Below are 24,119 nucleotides of genomic sequence, written 5' to 3' on the forward strand. Positions count from 1 at the left end.
AGTAGTTGGGTTCACAGAGAGCTGGTTAATGCAAAGTTGTATATCAATGCCAGCATTTTGTTTAAGCTTGTAGGCACTGGCAGCCAAGCATGAGATAGGAATCAATAATAATAATACCTTCTTTGAATTATCTGAATTGTTATTCTTGTTGTCTGAACTCATTCCAGTGATGCAATGCAATGATAAATGATACAATGTGTAGGTGCTAGAGTATATTAATCTGTAATAATCTGGCATTTTTCCAACATATGACTTTATATACCTTAAAACAGGTTATTATGCATTATCCGTCACACTGCTGTTAACAGGCTCATGTTTGGGATGAGATATCCAGAGGCTGCTGATATGGAAAGAAGAGGGGTTTACAATGCCCTGCTATGACAACTGCAGACAGGTGTATAGTAGAATGCCATACACGAGAGATGCTTTCCCTTAAATGTAATGAGAATATGCTGTCATAGTCATGTAAAAGATTATGTCACAACACCAGCATTATATAATGTGTGTGTGTGTGTGTGTGTGTGTGTGTGTGTGTGTGTGTATATATATATATATATATACATATATATATATATATATATATATATATATATATATATATATATATATATTCCCTTCAGAATCTCAAATGTCTGAAAACCCGAATATCATATGGTCAAGACCATGTGATCGAGTTTTCAGAAGCTCAAAACCTTGAATTTAATCCAACAAAAAAAAATGAATAAAAGATCTCTGCAGGGGAGCAAGCCTGCATGCCCCACACCCCCACTACTTAAATATACCAACTCCGAGATCGCACTACAGTGAGGGAAAGGGAAATCTTTCATTATGCGCTGTATGCAGATCTCCGTTCAGAATTTCAAGCTTCTGAAAACTCGATCATATGGTCTCGACCATATGACATTTGGGTTTTCAGGCATTCGAGATTCTGTAGGTATATATATATATATATATATATATATATATATATATATATATATATATATATATATATATATATATATATATATATATATATATATATATATATATATATATATATTATATATGGGTCTACTTCATTACTTCATATGATCGACAGACCATTTGATCGAAATTCATTTGGTCGACAGCTCATTTGGTCGACAACCAGTATTCAAGGCATTTAACAGGGATTTGCCCCCTCCCCAATGTTGTGCGACCCTGGAGTTGTTATATATAGTTGGGGGTGGGGGGCAGAGGCCCCCACACTGGGTGGTGAGGGGGGTGAAGCCCCCCACCTATTTTCGTTTAAAAGCATGAAAATACAAGAAAAACTACACATTTTAAATGAAAATAGGTGGGACCCCCCCAACTATATATATATATCCACTCCAGCGTCACACAACATTGGGGAGGGGGGCAAATCCCTGTTAAGTGCCTTGAATACTGGTTGTCAGCCAAATGAGCTGTCGACCAAGATATATATATATATATATATATATATATATATATATATATATATATATATATATCTAAACACATTATAAAAAGAAGAGGACAGATATATTCCCACATGGATGGGCAAAATAATCAGTGACCCTTTACTGTTTCTTCAGTGCTGCAAGAACTTATCCTAAAACTGTTGAAATACTCTCTGCTCGGGATTAGTTCTTGGCGCTTAAAGTCTGGGGGCAACATAAGATGTTAAGTTGTCTATCTCGCCTTCATTCTTGCTGGATGGGTTCGGAGCCGAACCTCGGCTCCAACTCGGCCACTCTAAAAGCTCGAGAGCTAGTTCCACCGGCTCGAGGCTCCCCTATATCCCACAATGCTAGGCGGTAACTCCTCAGATCTCGTTTGCCGCTATAGCAATCAAGGTGCTCTTCCAACCGGCTCTTCAGGTTAGTTACTTTAAAAACAAAGTTAACTAAGATAGACCCCCTTTAAGTTAGTTTTTTTTGTATTATTTACTTATTTAGGTAGTTTCTTTAACATTCCCTTGCAAATTCTCCCCTTTTTTTTCCAAGAACTTTCAAGTTCTTCCCTTAGGCCTTTTGGCCCTGTCCCTCCCTTCCTAGTAGTTGGAGTGATTGTGTTTTCTGTAGGGATTATTTAGTTTAATTTAGTTTAACTAGTTTAATTTCATTTAGTGTAATCTGTGTGTGTGTGAGTGTGAGTGATTACATTATCTTCTTTAGAAATGTCTAAAGAATCGAAGGTCTCAGGCTTTAAGAATTGTGACTCGTGCTGTCAGAAGATGTCTCTGACAGACGGTCACACTTCTTGTGTATACTGCCTGGGACCTTTGCACCTGCAGGACTCATGCGCTGTTTGCCATGGTTTCAGTCCTAGAGTCCTGCAGGAGTGAAAAAATAAGCTTATTTTAAGGGGCTTATTGAATCCTGAGGGTCCCCCGACTCAATCTTCGGGGAAACCCTCCAAGCCTACCAGACCATCGGCTCCTGTATCTGAGTCGTCTTCGGGGGCTTCGAAACCTGTTTGAACATCGGCTCCTGCTGGAGCCGATGATTCTCGAACACATGTTCCCACTGTTCCCTCGGCTCCGGCCGGAGCCGAGGTAGTCACTGCTGAGTCAGCTCCGATAAGGCTATCGGAACCGACTTCTAGAAAGAGGTCCAGGTCACCATCTATCGGCTCTGTTCATTCGGCTCCAGCATCTCCATTGTTGTCTGAACGGAGCCATAGATCTCACTCCTCTAGGTCGTCGAGACTGTCAGATCATGACCTTCAGAGGGTAGTGAGTCAACTTCTGAAGTCCGAGGCACTGGCCCAGATGCTTCAGAGCCCGACTCAACAGTCGATGGCTAATCCTGTCACTCAGAATGTTCCTCCTCTGACTCTCTTGAGTTCGGAGCCGGGGCAGCTCGGACCCAAGTCTGTGGGTGCGTCGGAACCGATACCTTTGTCTTCAGTGCTGTCGTCTGCTCCGATGTCTTCTTTGGAAGAATCTCGGTGCCGGACTTCCCTCGTCGGCTCCGAGGGGGCGAGTGGCATCAGACCCTTGTCTGACCCCACTCTCCCTCTCGGTGCTTCGGCGCTGGTGAGTTCGGCTCCGACATCGACCTCGGAGCCATCACTGTCGGTGCTGAGGGAGGTTTTCAGCTTTTCGGAGCGGAGACCTCTGGTTCTGCCTGACAGGGGTGCCTTCGAGGTCATGAGGAGCGTGTTGGAACCTGGTTCAACTCCACAGTCGACTCCATCTGCCCCTCCCTCCACGGTGCCTGCGGTGATTTCTTCTCACTCCCTCATCCTGGATCGTAGAGAGCCAGCTCCTCAAGTATCCCCAGTGGGGATCTCCTCCTCTTCCGAGGCCTCTCCTGACCCGGTAGGAGAGCCCCCTAGGAAGAGGCAGTGCAAGAGGAAGCACATCGACTCCCCCGAGTCTGTCACCTCTGACACTGATTTAGAGGATTCTGAAGGTTCCCCTCGTTCCCCCTCTGAAGATGTCTCATTCGCAGACATCCTCGAAATCTTAAAACAGAGGGGGACTTGGCCAGCCCTCAACCCTTCAGAGGATGAATCAGTGTATCTTGAGATGTTTGGCTCTCGCCCTTCCACCTCCTGGGTGTTCCCTCCCTTTGACCCCCTCATGGAAGTGGTGGCGAGGAAGGTTTGGACGGCTCCTGACTCAGTGGAACCCACCCCCAGGAGACCATCAAACTTTATCACTGCCCCCAAAGACAAAGAATTCTTGACCAAAGGCATCTCTGTTGATATTATGGTGGTGGCTGCAGCCACCAAGAAGGAGCTTGCTGATCCTTCAGTGCCTGTTCATCCTCCTAACAAGGAGTCTAGGACTATGGACAGGTACGGTAAGCGGATGTTCTTGTCAGCGACCTTTTCTATGCGCTCGCTGAATTACCTGTGTCATTTCACTCATCTCCAGAGGGATTTGCTCAAGGAAGCGAGTGAAATGTTAAAGGATCCAACAGCTGCGGGTTTTCAGGATAGGATGAACTCTCAGCTAGCGACCCTCAACTCAATAGCTAACTCCTCCATGCGCCTTCTTTCATACGTGGCGGATGGGGCGAGTAGAGCGGCAGGTACAGGTGTGGCGTTACGTCGGCATGCCTGGATGCGGCTGTGTAACTTTGCGGACCCTTTCAAGGCGTCCTTCACTAACTCCCCTTTTGATGGATCATCCCTCTTTGGTCCTCAAGTGAAGGAAACCCTGACTAGGTGCGAGACTGATGGCAAGACTCTCTCTGCCATCGGAGTCCATTTTTCTACTCCTTCTAGGCCTTACCCCAAGGGCCAGAAGGGGGGAAAGATGTGGTTCCGCAAACAACCACTAGGAGTTTCGCCTGATGCACAGAGTCTGTTTCCCCCTAGAGGCAGAGGGGGGAACAATAATAACAGACACCGTCCTAGAGGCAGAGGGGGCCCGCAGAATCAGGGCAGTCGAGAATCCTTCTCTGACAAGCCCTTTCAGCATCCCTGAGGTGTTGCCCGACTGTCCACCTTCGGAGGCAGTCGGGGGAAGATTATCTCTGTACTCAGAAGCCTGGCTTTCCCTTACTCAAGACAAATGGGTACAGTCTATCATTTCCGAAGGCTACAAAATCCCTTTCTTTCGCATTCCAAAGCAGTCCGGAAAATCCCTTCCAGACGTTCCACCCAGTCAAAGGGAGCAAGCGGCATTAGAAATTTCAAAGCTGCTAGCAAAAAGAGCTATTCAACCAGTTACAGCAGACCAACAAGGATCCGGAATCTACTCCAAATTCTTTTTGGTTCCAAAGAAAACAGGGGACTGGAGACCTATTTTGGATCTCAGCAACTTGAACAAGTTTGTCAAGAAAACAAAATTTCGGATGGTCACGCTGCAGTCCATCCTGCCCCTTCTGGGGCGGGACAACTGGATGTGCTCTATAGATCTCCAAGATGTGTACTATCACATCAGAATGAACCGACGCTCCAGGAGATTTCTCTGCTTCAGGCTGGGAACCAGTCATTTTCAGTTCAGGGCCTTGCCCTTTGGTCTCACTACAGCCCCCCGAGTGTTTACCAAATGCATGGCAGTGGTCGCCTCTCGGCTGGGACAACAAGGATTCCAGGTGTTTCCATATTTAGATGATTGGCTCCTAACAGACCCCACCAAGCATCTTCTCCTTCTTGCCAGAGACTACACCTTACACACATGTCAAACACTAGGCATTTCAATAAATTACGAAAATTCTGTCTTATCGCCTTGTCGTGTTATTACCTTCATAGGCGCAAATCTAGACACAGTCAACATGTCAGCCAGACTCACAGAGCAGAGAAGAGCAGACATACACAGACAAGTCTCTCTTGTCTTGCATAGCAACAAAGTCAAAGCCAGACTGATCCTGAAGGTCTTAGGGATAATGGCGGCGGCCATCCCTCTTCTACCATTAGCTCGCTTCCATATGAGAATCTTACAATGGATGCTCTTCAAACAATGGTCTTTCCAACGACTTCCAATGTCCCATCCTATTCGGATAACACAATCGTGCAAGAATCATCTCTCTTGGTGGATCACATCTCCCCAACTTTTCCTAGGGAGACCTTTTGTTCCTTCCCCTCCGGTTGCTACAGTGATAACGGATGCCTCCCTGATCGGGTGGGGGGGCATTACCAGGGCAGGACGATCCAAGGCATGTGGCAACCTTTCGAGTGCCACTTGCACATAAATGTCCTAGAGATGAGAGCAGTGCTTCTAGCATTGCAAGCCTTACAAGACTCTCTTCCCAAGGGAACTATAGCAATTCAGACAGACAATATGTCTGTAGTGTGGTACATCAACAAACAAGGCGGAACCAGATCTTACCCCCTATGTCGAGAGGCACTCAGACTGTGGCAATGGGCGATTTCATCTCAGCGGTTTCTGTTAGCAACACACATTCCCGGGAAGTCCAATGTGATTGCGGACAAATTGAGCAGAGCTATTCTCATGCCTCACAAGTGGTCTCTGAAGAATTCAGTGTTGGAGAAAGTTTTTCAAAAGTGGGGCCGGCCTTGCTGCGACCTTTTTGCTACTCCCCAAAACAGCAAGTGCGACGATTTCTTCACCCTCTTTCCCCAACCAGACCACCCCAGCAGAGATGCTCTAGTCCACAATTGGCCCTGGGGACTTCTGTATGCCTTTCCACCCTTCCCACTGATATCTCAACTAATTCAGAAAGCCATTGCTCAGAAAGCTTCCATGATCCTCATTGCCCCTTACTGGCCTCAACAGGTTTGGTTCCCATTTCTTCACCATTATCTGTTGGAGCAACCCTGGCATCTGGACCCAGTTCCAGACCTCCTGACCCATCAGTTGGGTCAGTTGCACCGCTCCCTCCCTTCTCTGAACCTCACAGCGTGGTTCCTCCAATTCCAACTTTAGCCAGGCTTCCTCTAATATCTCACTCAATTTGCGATATTTTGATAGCCTCTCATAAATCCTCCACTCGGAAGATTTATAATAGTAAGTGGAAACGTTTTTCCTGTTGGGCACAGTCAAAGGATATAGATCCTTTCACTGCTTCTATTCAGTCTGTTTTGGATTTTCTAGCCAAACTTTTCCACTCAGGTTTGTCTCCGTCCACCATCAAGGTTCAATTGGCGGCTATATCGAACTTTCATGTCGGTGTCTCAGAGTCTTCCATTATGTCTCACAAGCTCTGCAAAGCTTTTCTAAAGGGAGTTTTTCTCCTCAAACCACCTATCAGGGATCCTCCTCCTCAATGGGATCTCAACTTGGTTCTGGCCCTTAATTCTTTCCCCTTTGAACCCGCTTCATGCTCAATGAAGTTACTATCTTGGAAAACACTCTTTCTGGTAGCTATCACTTCAGCTCAAGAGTCTCTGAACTCCATGCTCTGTGTAGTGACCCCTTATCTATTGTTTCATAAGGAGAGGGTATCTTTACGCACTAACCCGCCCTTTTGCCTAAGGTAGCTTCACCAGCAAATTTGAATCAAACCATTGATCTTCCAGTTTTCTTCCCTAACTATTCGAACAGATCAGAACAGAGATTACACTGCTTGGACATTCATCGCCAACTTAGGTACTATTTAGACAGGACCAAACAATCCAGGAAATCCGATCAACTGTTTGTGTCCTATGCAGAAGGTAGAATGGGCCTTCCAGTTTCTAAGGTGTCTCTCTCTAGATGGCTTACTTCATTGATTACCCTTGTTTATGAGATCAGACATCAACAGCTGCCATCCAAACCCAAGGCTCATTTGACTAGAGCTTTAGCTGCATCTATAGCTTTTCAAGACAGACTGCCTATTGATTCGATTTGTTCTGCAGCTACTTGGGCTTCTCCCCATACCTCCATATCTCATTATAAGTTGGACTTAGCCTCTAGAGGCCGAGCCAACTTTGGTTCTACTGTACTCAAGAGTCTGTTCCGATAGGCCACCCGGGACAAGGTGCTAGGGACGCGGTCCCATCCAGCAAGAATGAAGGCGAGATAGACAACTTAACATTTAGAAGTTATGTACCTACCATAACGTTCCATGTTAGTTGTCTTCTTCTCGCCTTCTTTCTTGCATCCCACCCTCCATCCCCCTAGCCTGGACAGACCTAGAGGAGATTGTCTTGTGACCTCTTTATCTTTTTCCCATGCTACCACCTCTATATATGCCTCTGTTAGGTTTAGGACACCTCACACTCAGCCTTATAGAGGTGGGTTACCTTCTCCATGATATGGAGTTTTTTCCTGCTTGGCCTAGCTTTCAAACGAGATCTGAGGAGTTACCGCCTAGCATTGTGGGATATAAGGGAGCCTCGAGCCAGTGGAAGTAGCTCTCGAGCTTTTAGAGTGGCCGAGTCGGAGCCGAGGTTCGGCTCCGAACCCATCCAGCAAGAAAGAAGGCGAGAAGAAGACAACTAACATGGAACGTTATGGTAGGTACATAACTTCTAATTATATGATGTGACTTGGTATTCAGTTATAAAGAGAGTCATCAGTGATAAAAGAGAGTAAGGCTCTGAAAAGTTCTCGATTCTCAACCTAAAGCACTGTGTATGCTGCAACAGATGCTCTGTGGCAGGAAAACAAGACATATCACATCACGCTGTAGTATCTCTTGTTGCAGGAATTTAAAATACACTGCACACTGTAGCAGTTGCACTGCTACAGAAAAACAAGATATGCCATACACTACAGCATCACCAGCAGGAAAAGAGGATACATAGCACACGTCAGCAGTCCCACTGTTACAAAGAAACAGGATGTACTGCAAACTGTAGCAGCTGCACTAGAGCAGGAAAACAGGATGTACTACAAACTGTAGCAGCTGCGCTAGAGCAGGAAAACAGGATGTACTACAGACTGTAGCAGCTGCACTAGAGCAGAAAAACAGGATGTACTTCAAACTGTAGCAACTGTGCTAGAGCAGGAACAGGATGTTCTATTAGTAGTTGTGCTAGAGCAGGAAAACAGGATGTACTATAAACTGTAGCAGCTGTGCTAGAGCAGGAAAACAGGATGTACTAAAAACTGTAGTAGCTGTGCTAGAGCAGGAAAACAGGATGTACTACAAACTGTAACAGCTGTGCTAGAGCAGGAAAACAGGATGTACTACAAACTGTAGCAGCTGTGCTAGAGCAGGAAAACAGGATGTACTACAAACTGTTGCAGCTATGCTAGAGCAAGAAAATGGGATGTAGTGCAAACTGTAGTAGCTGCCCTAGAACAGGAAAGCAGGATGTACTACAAACTGTAGCAGCTGTGCTAGAGCAGGAAAACAGGATGCACTGCTAACTGTAGCAGCTGCACTACTGCAGTGAAACAGGATGCACTGCAAACTGCAACAGTTCCACTGTAACAGGAAGGCCTGTACACTCCAGCAGTGTCACTGCTACAGAGAAACAGGGTGCCCACTGAAAGTGTGAGGATCCTAACTGCAGCTGTTTGGAAAAGTGAGAATTTCAGTGCAAATAGGAGTCCATATGCTGATCATGAAATTGTGGTATCTCACAGTATTCCTTACTTTGAAGTACAGCAGTCAAGGAATTACTATGAAAAAGTAACAGGGTTGTGAGGAAAGTTGCAGGGGAAGAACATTTCAAGGGTGTAACAGTCACAAAATTTCTTGGTTTTACTGGAATTGCACTTTATTTTTTGAAATGTTTAGACAATTACTGGATTTTTCATTTCTGATAGAGAGCCACACTGCACATTGTATCAGCTGCACTGCACCAGAATGTACTGCACACTGTCTCAGCTCCAGTGCAGTTGGGAAACAGGATGCACTGCAAACTGCAGCAGTGACACTGCCACAGAAAAACAAAGCTGTTCATTTGGCTACATATATATTTATGATATATAAATATAAGATTATAAGTATATATTTGTTAAAGCTTTTGACTATTTTGTTGAAAGTTATATAACCTGTTCTTTTCTAGGAAAAGGATGCTGCATTGAAGGACTGCTAATCATTCCCAGTTCCTGATCTGTCAGGTAAAAGTCTTTCTTACTGTTTAATGTCAGAAACTCTCAGTGTATTGTGATATTACATCTGCAGCCAGAACACAGGAATCTCTGTAGTATCTAAACAGCAACAGCAATCCAATTTCCAACAGGATGTCTTTAAGCAGTTATTGAATCTTCACCTGCTGATCTTCGATCAGAATATTTATTCTGTTTGCAGCCCGATAGCCAGATAGTTTTCATTTATTTCTATTAATATAGTAATTGTTTCCTGTGGGATCTGCCTTGCTAAAGTCATTCAAGTGGCTAAGACTTCTTAAATGTGGCTGCGAAGTTGTAAGAGACACATTAAACACAAATACAAACACAGAGGGCCTATGCAAATAAGTTGCCAGCTGTTAATGTCTTCATGAGATGAAGCCCCTTTTATATTTTGCTTGAAGTTTTTTTTCCCCCTCAGCTCAGCTTCATTTAGCACTGGCTGAATGTAATGTATTTAAATTTGATACATTTTATCTTGGTATGTTGTTGAGCTGCATTTTAATATATATATGTACTGGAGCTTTTAGTAAAATATCTTCATAGTTATATAAAGCCTTGTACATTTTTTATTGAAAGAAAAAAAGGTTAACTTAAATTGCGTCAGCCAGATTATTTATATTTATCTATATACATATATTATTTATATTATACATTTTACAAGGTTGTCTTAAAAAAGTTGTATTTGTCTTTGAAATTGTTACTGTCTTCTAAAGCTTCAGCGTGGAATCAATTCACCAAGGTAATTATCTTTTCAAGGTTATCAGTGCAAGAATCATGTTTATGTTTGTTGCATGCGTATGTATGTATGTATATATATATATATATATATAAGTGTGTATGTGTATTTGTGTGTGCATATACGTATCAGTCACACACGCACACATTCTCTGTATATGTGTGTGTGTGTGTGTGTGTGTGTGTGTGTGTGTGTGTGTGTGTGTGTGTGTGTGTGTGTGTGTGCGCGCGTCTGTGTGTGTTAAGTCATTCCATGGCAGGGACAACTTTTCCTATCCTCAGGTCATCAAAATTGCAGTCATCAAAATTGATTCCCTTACAGGCCCATTAAGAGCAGAACCTGAAATCTCTCTCTCTCCCTACACACACTCACACACACACACACACATATATATATATATATATATATATATATATATATATATATATTTATATATGTATATATATATATATATATATATATATATATATATATATATATATATGTATATATATATGTATATATAGTAACAGCCTGAAACAGTAATCACTTGTATGAGCAAGACAGCAGCCCTTTGTATGGGATTGTGGTGCAGTGAGGCAAGGGAATTTTTAAAGTATTTCTGTTCCCTGTTAGTTCAATCCTTGTACTGGCCTTCAGAAACTTGGAGCTTTAGTTTTGTACATCATGTAAAGGACTCCAGAAATATACTAAAATGCAAAATAATGTTATCTGCCCTATTTAGTTTTTGCTGAACAGGTTTTTGCATATCTTAAACAATATAATTTGTAAAACCTTTATCTTTGTCTTTTTCAATTAACTATTCTCTAAGAATGTTAAAGAGTGGTATGGCTGATTTAATCTATGAACTATTCTCTAATAATGTTAAAGAGTGGTATGGCTGATTTCATCTAATCTGTTTACTGCCAGAGCAGATGTCAAAAACAAGGTAACCATTTTCCAAATAATTAAGTTCTGATATGTTCTTCAAGTATGTGTTTTATAGGTTCATAGGTATGTACTAGGCTATCAGCCTTGGGGCCTATACAAGCCCAGCCACAAAGGTACCCTGGCTTTTGCCACCCAAGAAAATTATTTTCCTGTGCCACTGTCGAGCAGAGCCACAGAGGTGATCCCCGGGGTGAATTTCCTATTTTCCATCCAATCATCAAGATTTTTCTTGAAGAGTGCTAATGAGGAGCTTTGTTTGATATAGATAGGTAGTTTATGCCAGAGTATGAGAAGTCTCTGGGACAGGAATCTATCCCTCTGGCATGTTCTGTTTATTGTGGTGACAAGGTTTAGGTTCCTAGAACGTGTAGCTCGGAGGGATTAAGATTTCATTAAGTGGAGCATGTCCAACAGCTCTGGGTTTGACATAGCTTTGTATGCTAGGCAGAGATCACCCCTGAGTAGGTGATATGCAACGGAGTAAAGCTGGAGTTTTTGAGACGGCCTATGTAGGGCATCTGTTTGAGGCCGATAATCCTCTTTGTGAGGCATTTCTGCAGCCTTTCTAGTTGTTGTAGATGTCTTGTGAGGTACATACCAAAAGGGACGTTGTACTCTATAATGGGTCTAATGAGTGATGAGTAGAGGGGAACAATGACCTCTTTTTTTCTGGATGAGAAACCTTTTGTGATGAGGTGTGCCATGTAGAAGGATTTCCTGACTACTGTGGCGATGTGATTATCAAAGTAGAGACTACTGTCCACCTGTGTCCCAAGGTCTCTTATCACACTTTCAGTGTTAAGTATACTACCACCTATGTTGTAGTTCGTGAGTACAGAGTTTTTACCAAAGGGGATGACAATGCACTTTTTGGCATTGAGCTTGAGGTCATGGCTTTGACACCAGGCATCTGTCTCAGTGAGGCCCTTTTTTAGGATGTCCACATCATTAGGAGTTTCGATTATGGCTCCTAGTTTGCAGTCATCTGCAAACTTCATTAGCCAAAGACCTTCTGTGTTAGCCTGTACTTCAGAGAAGTAGATACCAAACAGGAGAGGACCCAGGACTGAACCCTGTGGTACTCCACTTTTCACTGGTCTGAAGTTGGATTTGGAGTCTGCTACTTTCACAGTGTGGGTTCTGTCAGTGAGCCAGTTGGCAACCCATCTTGTGACATAGGGATTTATACCTAGTTTAGTGAGTTTATCTGTAATTCCAGAGTGGGGGATAGTGTCGAAAGCCTTGGCAAGATCTAGATAGGCTGTGTGAACCACCTTACCCTTGTCTATGGCTTTGGTGACTGTTTCAAAGAAGTCTATCAGGTTTAGGACCTATATTTGTATTATAATTCTTAAACTAAATCTCAAAGCTTCTCATTTGAATCTTTCTCTCTCTTTGTTTGACATATATTTTTTTTCTGAAGCAAACTAAGACATTTTCTTTAATGCTAACATGAGCAGGCTTTTTTTCTCCAGCACAAGAACAAGAAAGACACTTAAAGTGCAATCTTATTGTGATCTCTTTTGCCCAAAAGGCAAATCCTTTTGAATTTGAAATATGACAATACTTCCCAAGGTCCAGATGAAGAAAGAGAACACAACTTTCTTTTTCAGTGGCCTGCATATTCTCTAGGAGTTAGTCACCTGACTTCCTCCACAAAAATTCTGCATAGCTTTCGCTGGATGAGTAGTGAAGGTGCTTAGATATATATTCATTTGAATCTACATCAGTTTATTTAAAAAACACATTGTTGAAACCCATATCATCATGACCAACATGGCTGACAAAGCAGTTAATCAAAAAAGTGACATTCATCCATAAAGTACTAGCCAACAACACAAACAAATCTTTTCATGGGGTGCAGGGTCCCCAGCACCCCCTGCTGATTATTTATACCAACTTCAATATTATGCTACAGTGGTGAAAAGGGAAAATTCCAATCCCTACTGTATCGCAATCTCAGAATGGTTTGACAAACCAAATTTAACTAATGAACCAGAAACTGCTCCAACGAAAAGATAAACCAAAAACTAAACCTCTGCCATGTCATAGAACTGAATACCATCAGTTGAAACAGGATACACTTATTAACCACTCTTTTAAAATAATCAGAGAAGTGCTTTTGTTCACATTTGTGAACTTCATCTGTTTTTATCTGATGAAGTATACACATGTGGACAAAAGCACTTATCTGATTATTTAAAAAAATGATGAAGTTCACAAATGTGGACAAAAGCACTTATCTTATTATTTTAAAAGTGTGGTTAATAAATGTATCCTGTTTCAACTGACGGTATTTAGTTCTTTGGTGCCACAGAGGTTTATTTTTTGGTTTGATAAACCAAATTGTCTCATATGGTCTTGACCATATAGATTTCAACACTTTGGTCCTTCAACCAATCAACATAGACTCTTTACATTTTTTTCAGACCTGGTATATTGTGTGGCTGTTTTTGTCCAAGGCCTTTTTGGATTAATTTGTGGAAAATGTAAAACATATGCACAAAGATGGTAGAAGATGCTGCTCTCTTGATGGGGAAAAATTACTTAATATTTAGTATGTTTTTTGCTACTGAGAAATTTGAGCACTGGAGAATAATATTTTTTAATTCATTTCCAGCTACTCTCCATCAAAATGAGGATTATTCTGAAAATGTTGGGTTTTCTGAAAACAGGGATCAAACTTGCATTTCTAGATGTTTATTTTAATGTGGATATTGGAATAAGCAGTAGGATTTTTTCAGGATTAGTACAGACTATGTTAATAGGACAGGCAGTGACTTCATGAATACCTTACAAAAATATTCCTGACAGTAAAGGTTTACCCATTCTTGGATGAGTTTTTCTGGTAGGCTGTTCAGAATAACTTTTAATGAAACACATTGACAAGATGATTCACATTTCCCAGTTAATATATAAGATATTTACCTCTCCTGGCCAAAAGACTTAGGATGTAGAGGTTAAGGCATAAAAAGTCAAAGGTGCTTTTTCACTTGGGAATTGTATTGTTAACAGGATTCATTTTTCTTATGCTGCCTGCTTACATCACCTCTTAAAGTCCATTTCAGGGATTTGCACATAAAATCAAAGCATTTGAACCGGTAGGAATACTGGGAATAAAACAGTTAACTATTTAATTACTTGCACAGGGAAGTAAAAAGCTTAATTCAGTTTTATCCATTCATTACTTTGGTGGCTGAATAAAACACTATAAAACAAAAGAAAGTCATTTCAGTCCCGCCTATGCAAGGAAAAAAGTCACAACAGATGTCACTCTCTTAGGTTGGGCTACTGGGGTTGCTGACTGGAGTGCAGAGCCAGTTCAGGACATTTACTCATAGAAATATATAAACATGGAGACAATCATCAACTTCAACTTTATTATAGTTCTTATCGTGTCAATTGTGTACGGTCGAGAATAAAATCAAGAAACAATATAATGGGAATTAAGGTAAAATAAAAGAATACAGTTCTTGTCAGAGTTGCATATGTAAATTGAAAACAAACCAAAGAAATATGAGCTGAAGCAGGTGAATTCGAATGAAGTCATGAACCAGATTGTATAACCATAGGTTCAGAACATGATCAAATAATGGAAAACACTTCTCAAAATATTATAAGTGGAGACAGTACAAAGCTACTGTCAGTTAAACAAGGGCTGGTCCCAAATGAAAGTAGTTTGTTGGAATAAAAAAAGTCACACTTGCAGCCAAAAGATCCCACACCAGAGACAGTGCTTCACAAAATATAATGACAGCAAAACAGCAAAATTATTAAAACTGCTGACCACACCAAATGGCTTTTTCCTTAGGTCTTAAGATCAGTTCCATAGGAGTGACATAGTTTGTGAGCTGTAAAAGAAGACATCACATTAACCAAGATAAGATCAAGAATCAGATATCCACCAAGAAAATGTTGTGAACAGGAGCACATTCTCCTGAAAACACAATCAGAAATGAAAACTGTCAGCTGTCAAATATGGGATTCCTGAATCAAACTTACCCCACAGCTGTCATTCACAATATCATATGAGAATATCCGGCTAATGCATCCAAAAGGCCTTTTTAAGCCTAGTCTAGTTTAAGTAGTCTGTTAACAAACCTAAACTTAAAACCAAGAACCGATTTTATTGCCCAAAACAGAATGGTTCTATTTTCAAAAGCTTAACTTAACACTTCTAGATATTGTGTGGTCTGTGACAAAATTTCACAACAGATGGAAGAAAAAACAAAGATAGTGTTCTGAAAAAAGGAGAAAATGTTTAGCTGGCAGATCGATCACTAGCAATTATACTTCTCTACTGTCCAGATTTTCCCAGAATGCCCAGGTTTTTGCCTCATATTTTTGGTCTGTTCCTCATCAAATTTGTTTATTTTTTCTTCTGGCAAATCACTACGGATTTAAGTGATTAAATAATGAAAGTCATTTGAATGTCAGACTTCATATCTTTCAGAAAAATTTCCACTGCTTGCACTTATGGTAGCTTGTGAATGCTATTGTTTGTCATGCGAGACACTTTTCTTCATGACATTTGTTTTAAACAAATAGATTTCTAAGTCACATGCCCTTTGGCACAGGGCGAAGTTTGGGGTAATGCTTTGATAGCCTTTCATGTCATACTAATCCTGAGTTTTTCTTGAAGGTGGTATCAGAGTTCATACTAAACTTATCTTTTTATTTTACAAACAACAAAACTTTATCTTTGTTGTTTTTTCACAGAAAAGGAAAAGCCAAACAAGTAGTTGTTTACTTTGTTAAATCCTGACAAGGTGAAATATATAACCGGAGTTAAATCATTATTGTGTTAAAAATATTCCTTTGGTGGGAAAAATGACACCTGGGTTCATTCTGCACCACTGAATTAAAAGAGCACCTTGATTGTAAACCATAACTTGATTCATTGCCCACATTTATGAAGGACACAGATACAACCTGGTCTTCTGTTTCTATGTTTACAAAGGTTATTTGAACAACTACACCAGGCCCACTGGACATGTTTACAAAAGCTTTCCCACTGCTTATTTGTTTACAAAGTACTATAGCTTAGCTAAGGCATCTAAACCTAAGATGGGGTTTGCAAGTTCAGTCCTTAATAGACTGCTTCATAAAAAAAAAATCTACTCTTTCTACTTCCTATGTGAGTAAACACAACTTTGTATTCATTCAGCAATTTTATCTTGCTGACTGACTCATAACCTTGAAAAAGGTAGGCTAGTCAAGCTTTGGCATGTTCTGTCATCAGTTAGGATAGAAAAGAAGTAATGGAGGGAAGATCCCTCAAACTTATTTATTGGCATAGACAATGAAATGCAATAACTGAAGGGATGACCATGGAACCATAGAGGACTGCCGAAAAATTTTTGAAGCATGTGCCCTGAGGAAGGAGAATGGTTCTCCATTCAACTGTTCAGCTGCCTGTGGAGCTCGCAAAGGTCTTTTGTTAATTAGTGCCTACATTACTTACTGACAAAAGCTAAGAAAAGATAAACAGAATGTACTCAAGTACATTCCACAGCCTTATGAAAATCAGCAATTGTTAAATCTTGTGTACCCCAGAAATGGCGACTTGGAAAATGTAATGTACGGCAAGCATTTCGGTAAAGGAAAGTATTGAGGATGATCTGAATTGTAAGATACCACAAAATGCAACAATATTATGAATGTGAAGTTGTTCAATCTCGCCGTTCATTCTTCACTGATGGGTTCGGAGCTGATCCTTAGCTCCTACACGGCCAATTAACAAAGCTCAAAGATTACCAGTAACTCGAGAATAAGCCCCTTATCCCATGATGCATTGCTGGAATTACCTCCGATCTAGTTTGTCGTGGCACTGATCTCTTGGTTTCCAGCATTGCTCGAGACTTTTTGTGCGATTTTCTACATATTTGCAAGGCTTTTTTTTCATATTTCTATTGTATATGTTTATATATCTATTGCTTAGATAGAGTTAGACTGTTAAAAGTGTTCCCCTTTCCCTTTTATAACTTGTTAAGTTTTGCATGACTTGTTGCTTCTTGGCCTCTGCCTCAGTAGTTTAGAATAGTTTAGAATAGTTAGGAGAATATATTTATTCTCTATTGTATTATATTTAGAGTGGCCCTTTGGGCGTTTGTTGTCAAAGTTGTTGATAGTCTTATAGTGGTTATTTTTCTAATTAGATATTATGTCTGAAGATAAGGAGAAACATCCAAAGTCTGGCTTCAAAAAATGCCCAGACTGCGGACAAAAAATGTCTGTGACAGATGCACATGTTCAGTGCGTTTATTGTTTGGGTGAGGTGCACCTTCAGGAGTCCTGCAGTATCTGCCACACCTTTTCTACTAGGGCGCTGGCTGAGAGGAAGAGGAAACTCATAGATCAAGGTATCCTTAATCATCCCTTTGTAGAAGCTTTGTCTGACCAGGATAGGGCCAGCAAATCATCAAAATCCTCAAAATCTTCCTTGGAGTCTAAATAAAAAAAAATCAAAAAAAAGGTGAGTTTTCTGTGACTTCTGCTCCACAGCCTTTGGAGTCAGCAGTCTGTTCTTTTCAGAGCCAGGACTCTGGCTTGGTACCAGTCTCCGAGACTCCCACTTCACCACTTCTCCAGTCGGCACCATCGGTGCTTTCTTCCAGATCATCGATTAGCCTTTCTGATTCGGATATGGATCGACTGCTACAGAAGCTTTTAATGGCACCAGGCCTAGCTAAATTGTTGTTGGCTCTGACCAAGGCATTGGAACTGAAGACCACACTTTCTGATTTGACTACTCCTCCTCCGAGCCGTACCAGTCCTTTGGAGCCAGAGGAGGCTGACTTGATGATTGTAGAACCCTTGGAGCCAACGGCTGTTCCAGTATCATCAGTTCCATCTGGCCGGACATTCTCTGCGCCAACCGGGGACTCTAGGAGCCAACAGTCCCCTGTCGGATCCAGGGAGGATAGTTGCACTGACTTGTTGGTGCCGACTCTTCCTCTCGGGGCTTCGGCTCAGGTGAGCTCGGCTCCTACCTCGGTCTCGGAGCCCACAGCATCGGTGCGTGAGTGGATTGTGGTCCCTTCAAGTCCATCGACTCCTTCTCATCAGAGCCATGATGCTTTCAAAGCCATGAGGCAAGTGTTGTCTCCAAAGACTTCCTCATCATCAGGTTTGGCTTCTTCTTCCCTTAAAGTGTTTGTGTCTGCTTCTGCTACCATCGGTTATCCCAAGGGTAGAAACCCAGAGCCTCAGGTAGCCCCACTGGGCGCTCCCTGCTCTTCTGAGACTTCCCCAGAAGAAGTACCCAGAAAAAGACTGTGCAAAAGGAGGCACTTGGACTCCCCACAGGAGTCCCTGACATCTGACACTGACTTGGAGGAGTCAGAAGGGTCCCCTCGATCCCCCTCTGAGGACATTTCCTTTGTGGAGATACTTGAGATCCTTAGGCAGAGGGGTGATTGGCAGTCCAAAAGCCCTACTGAGGATGAGGCGGTTCTTCTGAAGGCTTACAGGTCTCAACCTTCCACCTCCTGGGTGTTTCCACCCTACGATGAGCTTCTCCCCGGGCCTCTGCTGTAAACGGATATATGTCCAGCTAGACTAGCCCGGTCAACAAATGTAAAATAAATGTAAAATAAATAAAAATAAAAGCTTATGCAATTGGTCTCTCGTAGGGTGTGGTAGTCGCCGGAGTCCATGGAGCCTGTCCCCCGGAGGCCCAATAAATTTATTTCTGCCCCTGTCGATAAATCCTTTCTGTCCAAAGGAGTTCCTGTTGATACCATGGTGGTGGTGGCGGCCACAAAGAAGGAATTGTCAGAAACTTCTGTGTCTATCCATCCCCCTAACAGAGAGTCCAGGATCATGGATAGATATGGGAAACACATGTTCAGTTCAGCGGCTTTCACTCTGCAATCACTGAACTATCTGACCCATTTCACCAGACTGCAAAGAGATCTCCTTAAGGAGCTAGGAGATACTCTTCAGGGTACTGTAGGTGCAGGCATCTCTGAAAAAGTTTCGGCCCAGCTTGCTACCCTTAATTCCATTGTGAACTCGTCCATGCATCTCATATCATATGCGGCTGATGGTTCGAACAGGGCTGCAGTACAGGGATTGCTCTTCGCAGGCATGCCTGAATGTGCCTCTGTTCCTTTGCGGAGCTTTTCAAGTCTTCATTTGTAAATGTCCTGTTTGACGGCTCATCCTTGTTTGGGCCAAAGGTAAAGGAAACATCGACCAGGTGTGAACAAGAGGGAAAGAGTCTGTCTGCCGTCGGAGTCCATTTTTCCACCCCTACTCAGCCTTTTCCCAAAGGCCAAAGGGGAGGGAAGATGTGGTTCCGAAAAGTCCAAGGAGCCTTTCAGGACACACGTGAAGAACCACCCTCCAGGGGCAGAGGAGGGGGTAATAATGGAAGACGCTGCCCTCACGGCAGATGGGGTCCGCAACATCAGGGTGACAGAGATCATTTCTCTGGCCAACCCTACCAGCGCTCCTGAGAGGAGGCCCAACTGCCCTGCTCTGGAGGTGGTTGGGGGTCACTTGTCTTTGTACCCAGAAGCCTGGTTACATATCACAAATGACAGATGGGTACAAAGCATAATTTCCAGGGGGTATTTCATACCGTTCTCCACTCCACCCATTCCCATCAAAAGAATCACGGACGTTCTACCCAGTTACAGGAAACAAGCAACCATAGAGGTCCGCAAGTTGCTAGAAAAAAGAGTTACCCAACCAGTCCCAGCAGACCAAACATGATTTTTAACTTACTCAAGATTCTTTTTGGTTCCAAAGAAAACACGGGACTGGAGACCCATTTTGGACCTCAGTAGACTGAACCAATTTGTAAAAAAAGAGAAGTTTCGGATGGTCACGCTTCAGTCCATACTCCCGTTTTTGGGGAAGGACAATTGGATGTGCTTGATCGATCTCAAGGATTTGCACTACCACATAAAAATGGCCAGACCATCCAGAGATCATCTGCGTTTCCGGCTGGGAGACAGTCACTACCAATTTTGGGCCCTGCCCTTTGGTCTCACTACAGCCCTCAGAGTGTTTACCAAATGTATGGCAGTGGTCATGACTCACCTGAGATGTCTAGGATTCCAGGTGTTTCCGTGCCTAGACAATTGGCTCCTTACCTCAACCACCAGGCATCAACTGATTCAGGCAACAGAATCCACTGTGACACTCTGCAACCACTTAGGCATTACGGTTAACTTCGAAAAGTCTGCCTTGTCATCATTGCAGCATATCGTCTTTATAGGGGCAGAGTTAGACATGTCAACCATCACTCTATGTCTTCCAGTCAAAAGGGTATCAATCCTTCACCAACACATCATTTCACTGGTTTGAACTGAGCTCCAGCCGCAGAGGTCTTGAAAGTACTAGGTTTGATTGCGGCAGCAATTTTAGCCATTCCATTGGCCAGGATGCATATGCGGATTCTTCAGTGGCTTTTGTTCACTCAATGGTCTTTCCAGGAGTTGCCAATGAACCATATGATTCTGATTACAAACTCTTGCAAGAGGGATCTTCAGTGGTGGTTGACGTCTTTACATGTTACAATAGGATGGTCCTTTGTACTCCCCCCTCCAGTAGCCACTGTGACCACGGACGCTTCCCTGATAGAGTGGGGGACATTTTCAGGGAAAGACTGCCCAAGGAACACGGGTGGAACAAGAGTCACATTTGCATAATAATGTCCTAGAGATGAGAGCAGTACTTTCAGGATTATCTCCCTCTAGGGACAATTGCCATACAAACAGACAACATGTCAGTGGTCTGGTATTTGAACAAACAGGGCAGGACCAAGTCTTACCCCATTTGCCAAGAAGCCCTCAGAGTTTGGCAGTGGGCTGTGTCATCTCAGCACTTTCTATTGGCAACACACTTCCTGGGGAGATCCAAAGTGATAGCGGACAAGCCGAGCAGGGCAATTTTGTTGCCACATGAGTGGTCCCTAAAACAGGAGATTGCGGACAGGATTTTCTGCAAATGGGGCCAACCTTGCTCTGATCTTTTTGCCAGCCACATCAACACCAAATGCAGAAGCTACTTTGCCCTGATCCCCCCTCCGGGAGAACCCCCGAGGGAAGATCCCTCAAACTTATTTATTGGCATAGACAATGAAATGCAATAACTGAAGGGATGACCATGGAACCATAGAGGACTGCCGAAAAATTTTTGAAGCATGTGCCCTGAGGAAGGAGAATGGTTCTCCATTCAACTGTTCAGCTGCCTGTGGAGCTCGCAAAGGTCTTTTGTTAATTAATGCCTACATTGCTTACTGACAAAAGCTAAGAAAAGATAAACAGAATGTACTCAAGTACATTCCACAGCCTTATGAAAATCAGCAATTGTTAAATCTTGCATACCCCAGAAATGGTAACTTGGAAAATGTAATGTACTGCAAGCATTTCGGTAAAGAAAAGTATTGATGATGATCTGAATTGTAAGATACCAGAAAATGCAACAATATTATGATTTTCTCTGATGCTGTATAAATGCATTCTAATGAAAATCAGATTATCCCTTTTTCATGAATCAGTTTCAGCATAATTTTTCAGAATTTCCATTGAGCAGAGATGGTTGTATACCCATAAAAATGCATAAGCTAGTTCATCCCATGTGCCCCCAGTACAGTTGTGTTGCTCTATGAGTTTGCATATTGATCCTTGCTGGGGAAACTGGCTTCAGCTTTACACAGTCAGACATTATTCCTGGGTAGTAGCAATTCAGTCTTTTTCTGGTTTGGGAAACTGAAGGCCTAACTTCCATCATGGACATACATTTTGAGATGCTTGTGCTGTCTTCCCCATTTAATTGGCTTGATCCCTTTACTGCTGAGCCTGATCATATGCAGCAGCCCCTAGAGATGGTCATGAATTGGAGTATTGCACTAGTTTCCTTTCCTAAGTCTAACTTCTCAGTCATGTGGACTAGTTAGCCTTAGTAAATGAAAACATTTAAAAGGGGATTCTTTATCAGTGGTCATGGCTCAGGTGTTTGTTTCACTGTAGTTGAAGCCTCGAGTCACTGGTGTGGAACTTAACTACAGCAGCCTTGATTAGATGCCTGCATCAGACTCAACAAATGCCTGTAGTCATTTCACAGACCCAGTAGGTGCATGCAGTTATGCTCATGTTAGCCTTTCTTCCTGTGTACCCTGGTTGCACATTCATAATCAGGTTAACATGACCTCTATTATTATGTCCAGGCATTTAGAAATGATAAACAGTATGAACTCCCTTCCAAGAAGGGATTCTTTGGGGGGGGGGGGCATGTTCTCAGCATGTGCTGAGAGGCACAGCATGTGTTTGTGTTCATCAGGAGGAATTCTGCCTTTTTCCCTGATCTGGAGGCTGTAGTAATACATCTCTGGTTTATGTGTCTAGATCTAGTTTAGAGCCTGATTGCAGTCCTAGAGAAGGTGGGCAGTCCTTGTACCCAATGTTAGGGGAAGTGGTGTTGGTTGCCTAAGAGTAATTGATAATCTGCATCTGTTATTCCTTGCTTGTTCAAGGTAGGAGGAAGATCTGTGTCTTTCTTGTGTTGCTTTCCCTAACTATGGTCCGTTTGCATTGTTTTTGGTGTACCTGGATTCCATTTTTGTTCTCCCTTGAGAATATGTGGAAGTTAATCTACTCAGTCCCAGTCATTTGGGTCATGAGACCACATCAATGGCTAGTGCTATACATGCATCTTTGCCATTTGGTTCCCCCTAATCCAGGCCAGGGTTCTCAACGAAAAAATGGTTCACCAGGAGAGATGGCGTAATATGTGTAATATGGTTGTAGCCTCCCTGTTTGTGGTCCATGTCTCTGACATTCCTGAAGGCTCCTAGCTTAGATTCGGTCCCTCCCAGATCCTGAAGTGGTTAGTGGCTTCTTGGGGAACAGTAAGATCATAGTTGAAATCGGATTGGCCAATACAATCTCGGTGGGCTGGATGCCTTCCCCACTCCATGTATTACATGGCAGAATCCCAGTTCTTGGTGTGGGGGATTCTCTGTAGAAAGGGTTGTATGACCACTTTTTGATGTGATCAGCTTCTCACTGCCTATTAGTGATGATGGCCCTTTCACTTCACCTTTCCCAGTGTGTGTGATGGCTTAGGGGATGGTCTGAACTTTTACTGACTTGAGAGACTTTTTCATAGTTTTTTGTAGTGTAAGCGAGCCTCTCCTAAGCACCTGTGGCACAATTCCAGAGTTATGGGTAGGAACACAATCTCCTCTTCCATCTTCACTTTGCTAAATACATTGAGAAGTCATCTTTCCCCTGCCTACTGAGACGGTGTCCTTGTCCCCTAGGGGTGAATCTGTGGTCTAAGCCTTTGAGTGTTTAACAATTACAGGTTAGTAATTTTTTGTTCTTCAAAAGTGGTGCCTCCAGTCATACCTGTTATCTGCCCTGCTAATCTAGCTGTCATAACTACTTGGTCAGTGATGGCTCCCCAAATTTCTTCTAGAACATGGATCAAGAGTTGGACTTATTGTTTGTGATACTTGGAGATCATTTTTTATGCTTTTGTATGGTGTAGGTTCCCTGTAACTTGTGCAGGTATATACTTGTGTATCACTTTGTTGCAACGAAATATAAATCCTCATTTTGGATTCTTAATTTGCATGAAGATGTTTGTTAGGAGAAAGGGAGAGAACTGGCAGCAATAAGGATGAGAACTTTTTATAGTCAACATGTAATACCACTATATGTATTGTCACAAGTGTGTGTGCCTTTTGCCTGGCACAGGAATGCCAGAAAAAAGTATTTTAATGGTGATTGGTGGAAAAAAGATTAAGCCACCTTAGCCTTCAACCCATAAAAAAAGTCTACATCACTGATCAGATGGGTAAGAATATGTGAATTTTTTTTATAACATCAATAATGTTTTCATTTCAGTAATGCCTAATTTGAGATAGTTACATTATGTGTGGATTCACACAGGGCTCCCCATTGAAATATTGGCACTTGAAATGCCGAGATCCAAAAACCTGGAAAAAAAAGACAGAAAAAACAGAACACAAAATCTCAAAAATTGCTTTATCCTTAAAACTTCTTTTTGCAGGTTGGGGAAGCC

General features: G+C 42.3%; 1 protein-coding gene across 4 annotated transcripts in view; it reads left to right on the forward strand.

Moving 5' to 3' along the window:
• MDH1B (malate dehydrogenase 1B) overlaps nucleotides 1-24,119 on the forward strand; it is a 446,421-nt gene that overhangs the window by 409,313 nt on the left and 12,989 nt on the right. For 3 of the 4 annotated variants that reach the window (XM_044078250.1, XM_044078249.1, XM_044078248.1), the window contains one exon: nucleotides 9,343-9,397. In XM_044078250.1, coding sequence (XP_043934185.1) covers nucleotides 9,343-9,372 — 30 coding nt within the window. In that variant the 3' untranslated portion in view covers nucleotides 9,373-9,397. Of the gene's footprint in view, nucleotides 1-9,342; nucleotides 9,398-10,122; nucleotides 10,149-24,119 lie in introns of all 4 variants that reach the window. The other variant, XR_006365603.1, reaches the window with a different exon arrangement.

This window comes from Protopterus annectens, chromosome 7.part0, assembly GCF_019279795.1.
Source record: "Protopterus annectens isolate FY-2018-M chromosome 7.part0, PAN1.0, whole genome shotgun sequence".
NCBI lineage: Eukaryota > Metazoa > Chordata > Ceratodontiformes > Protopteridae > Protopterus > Protopterus annectens.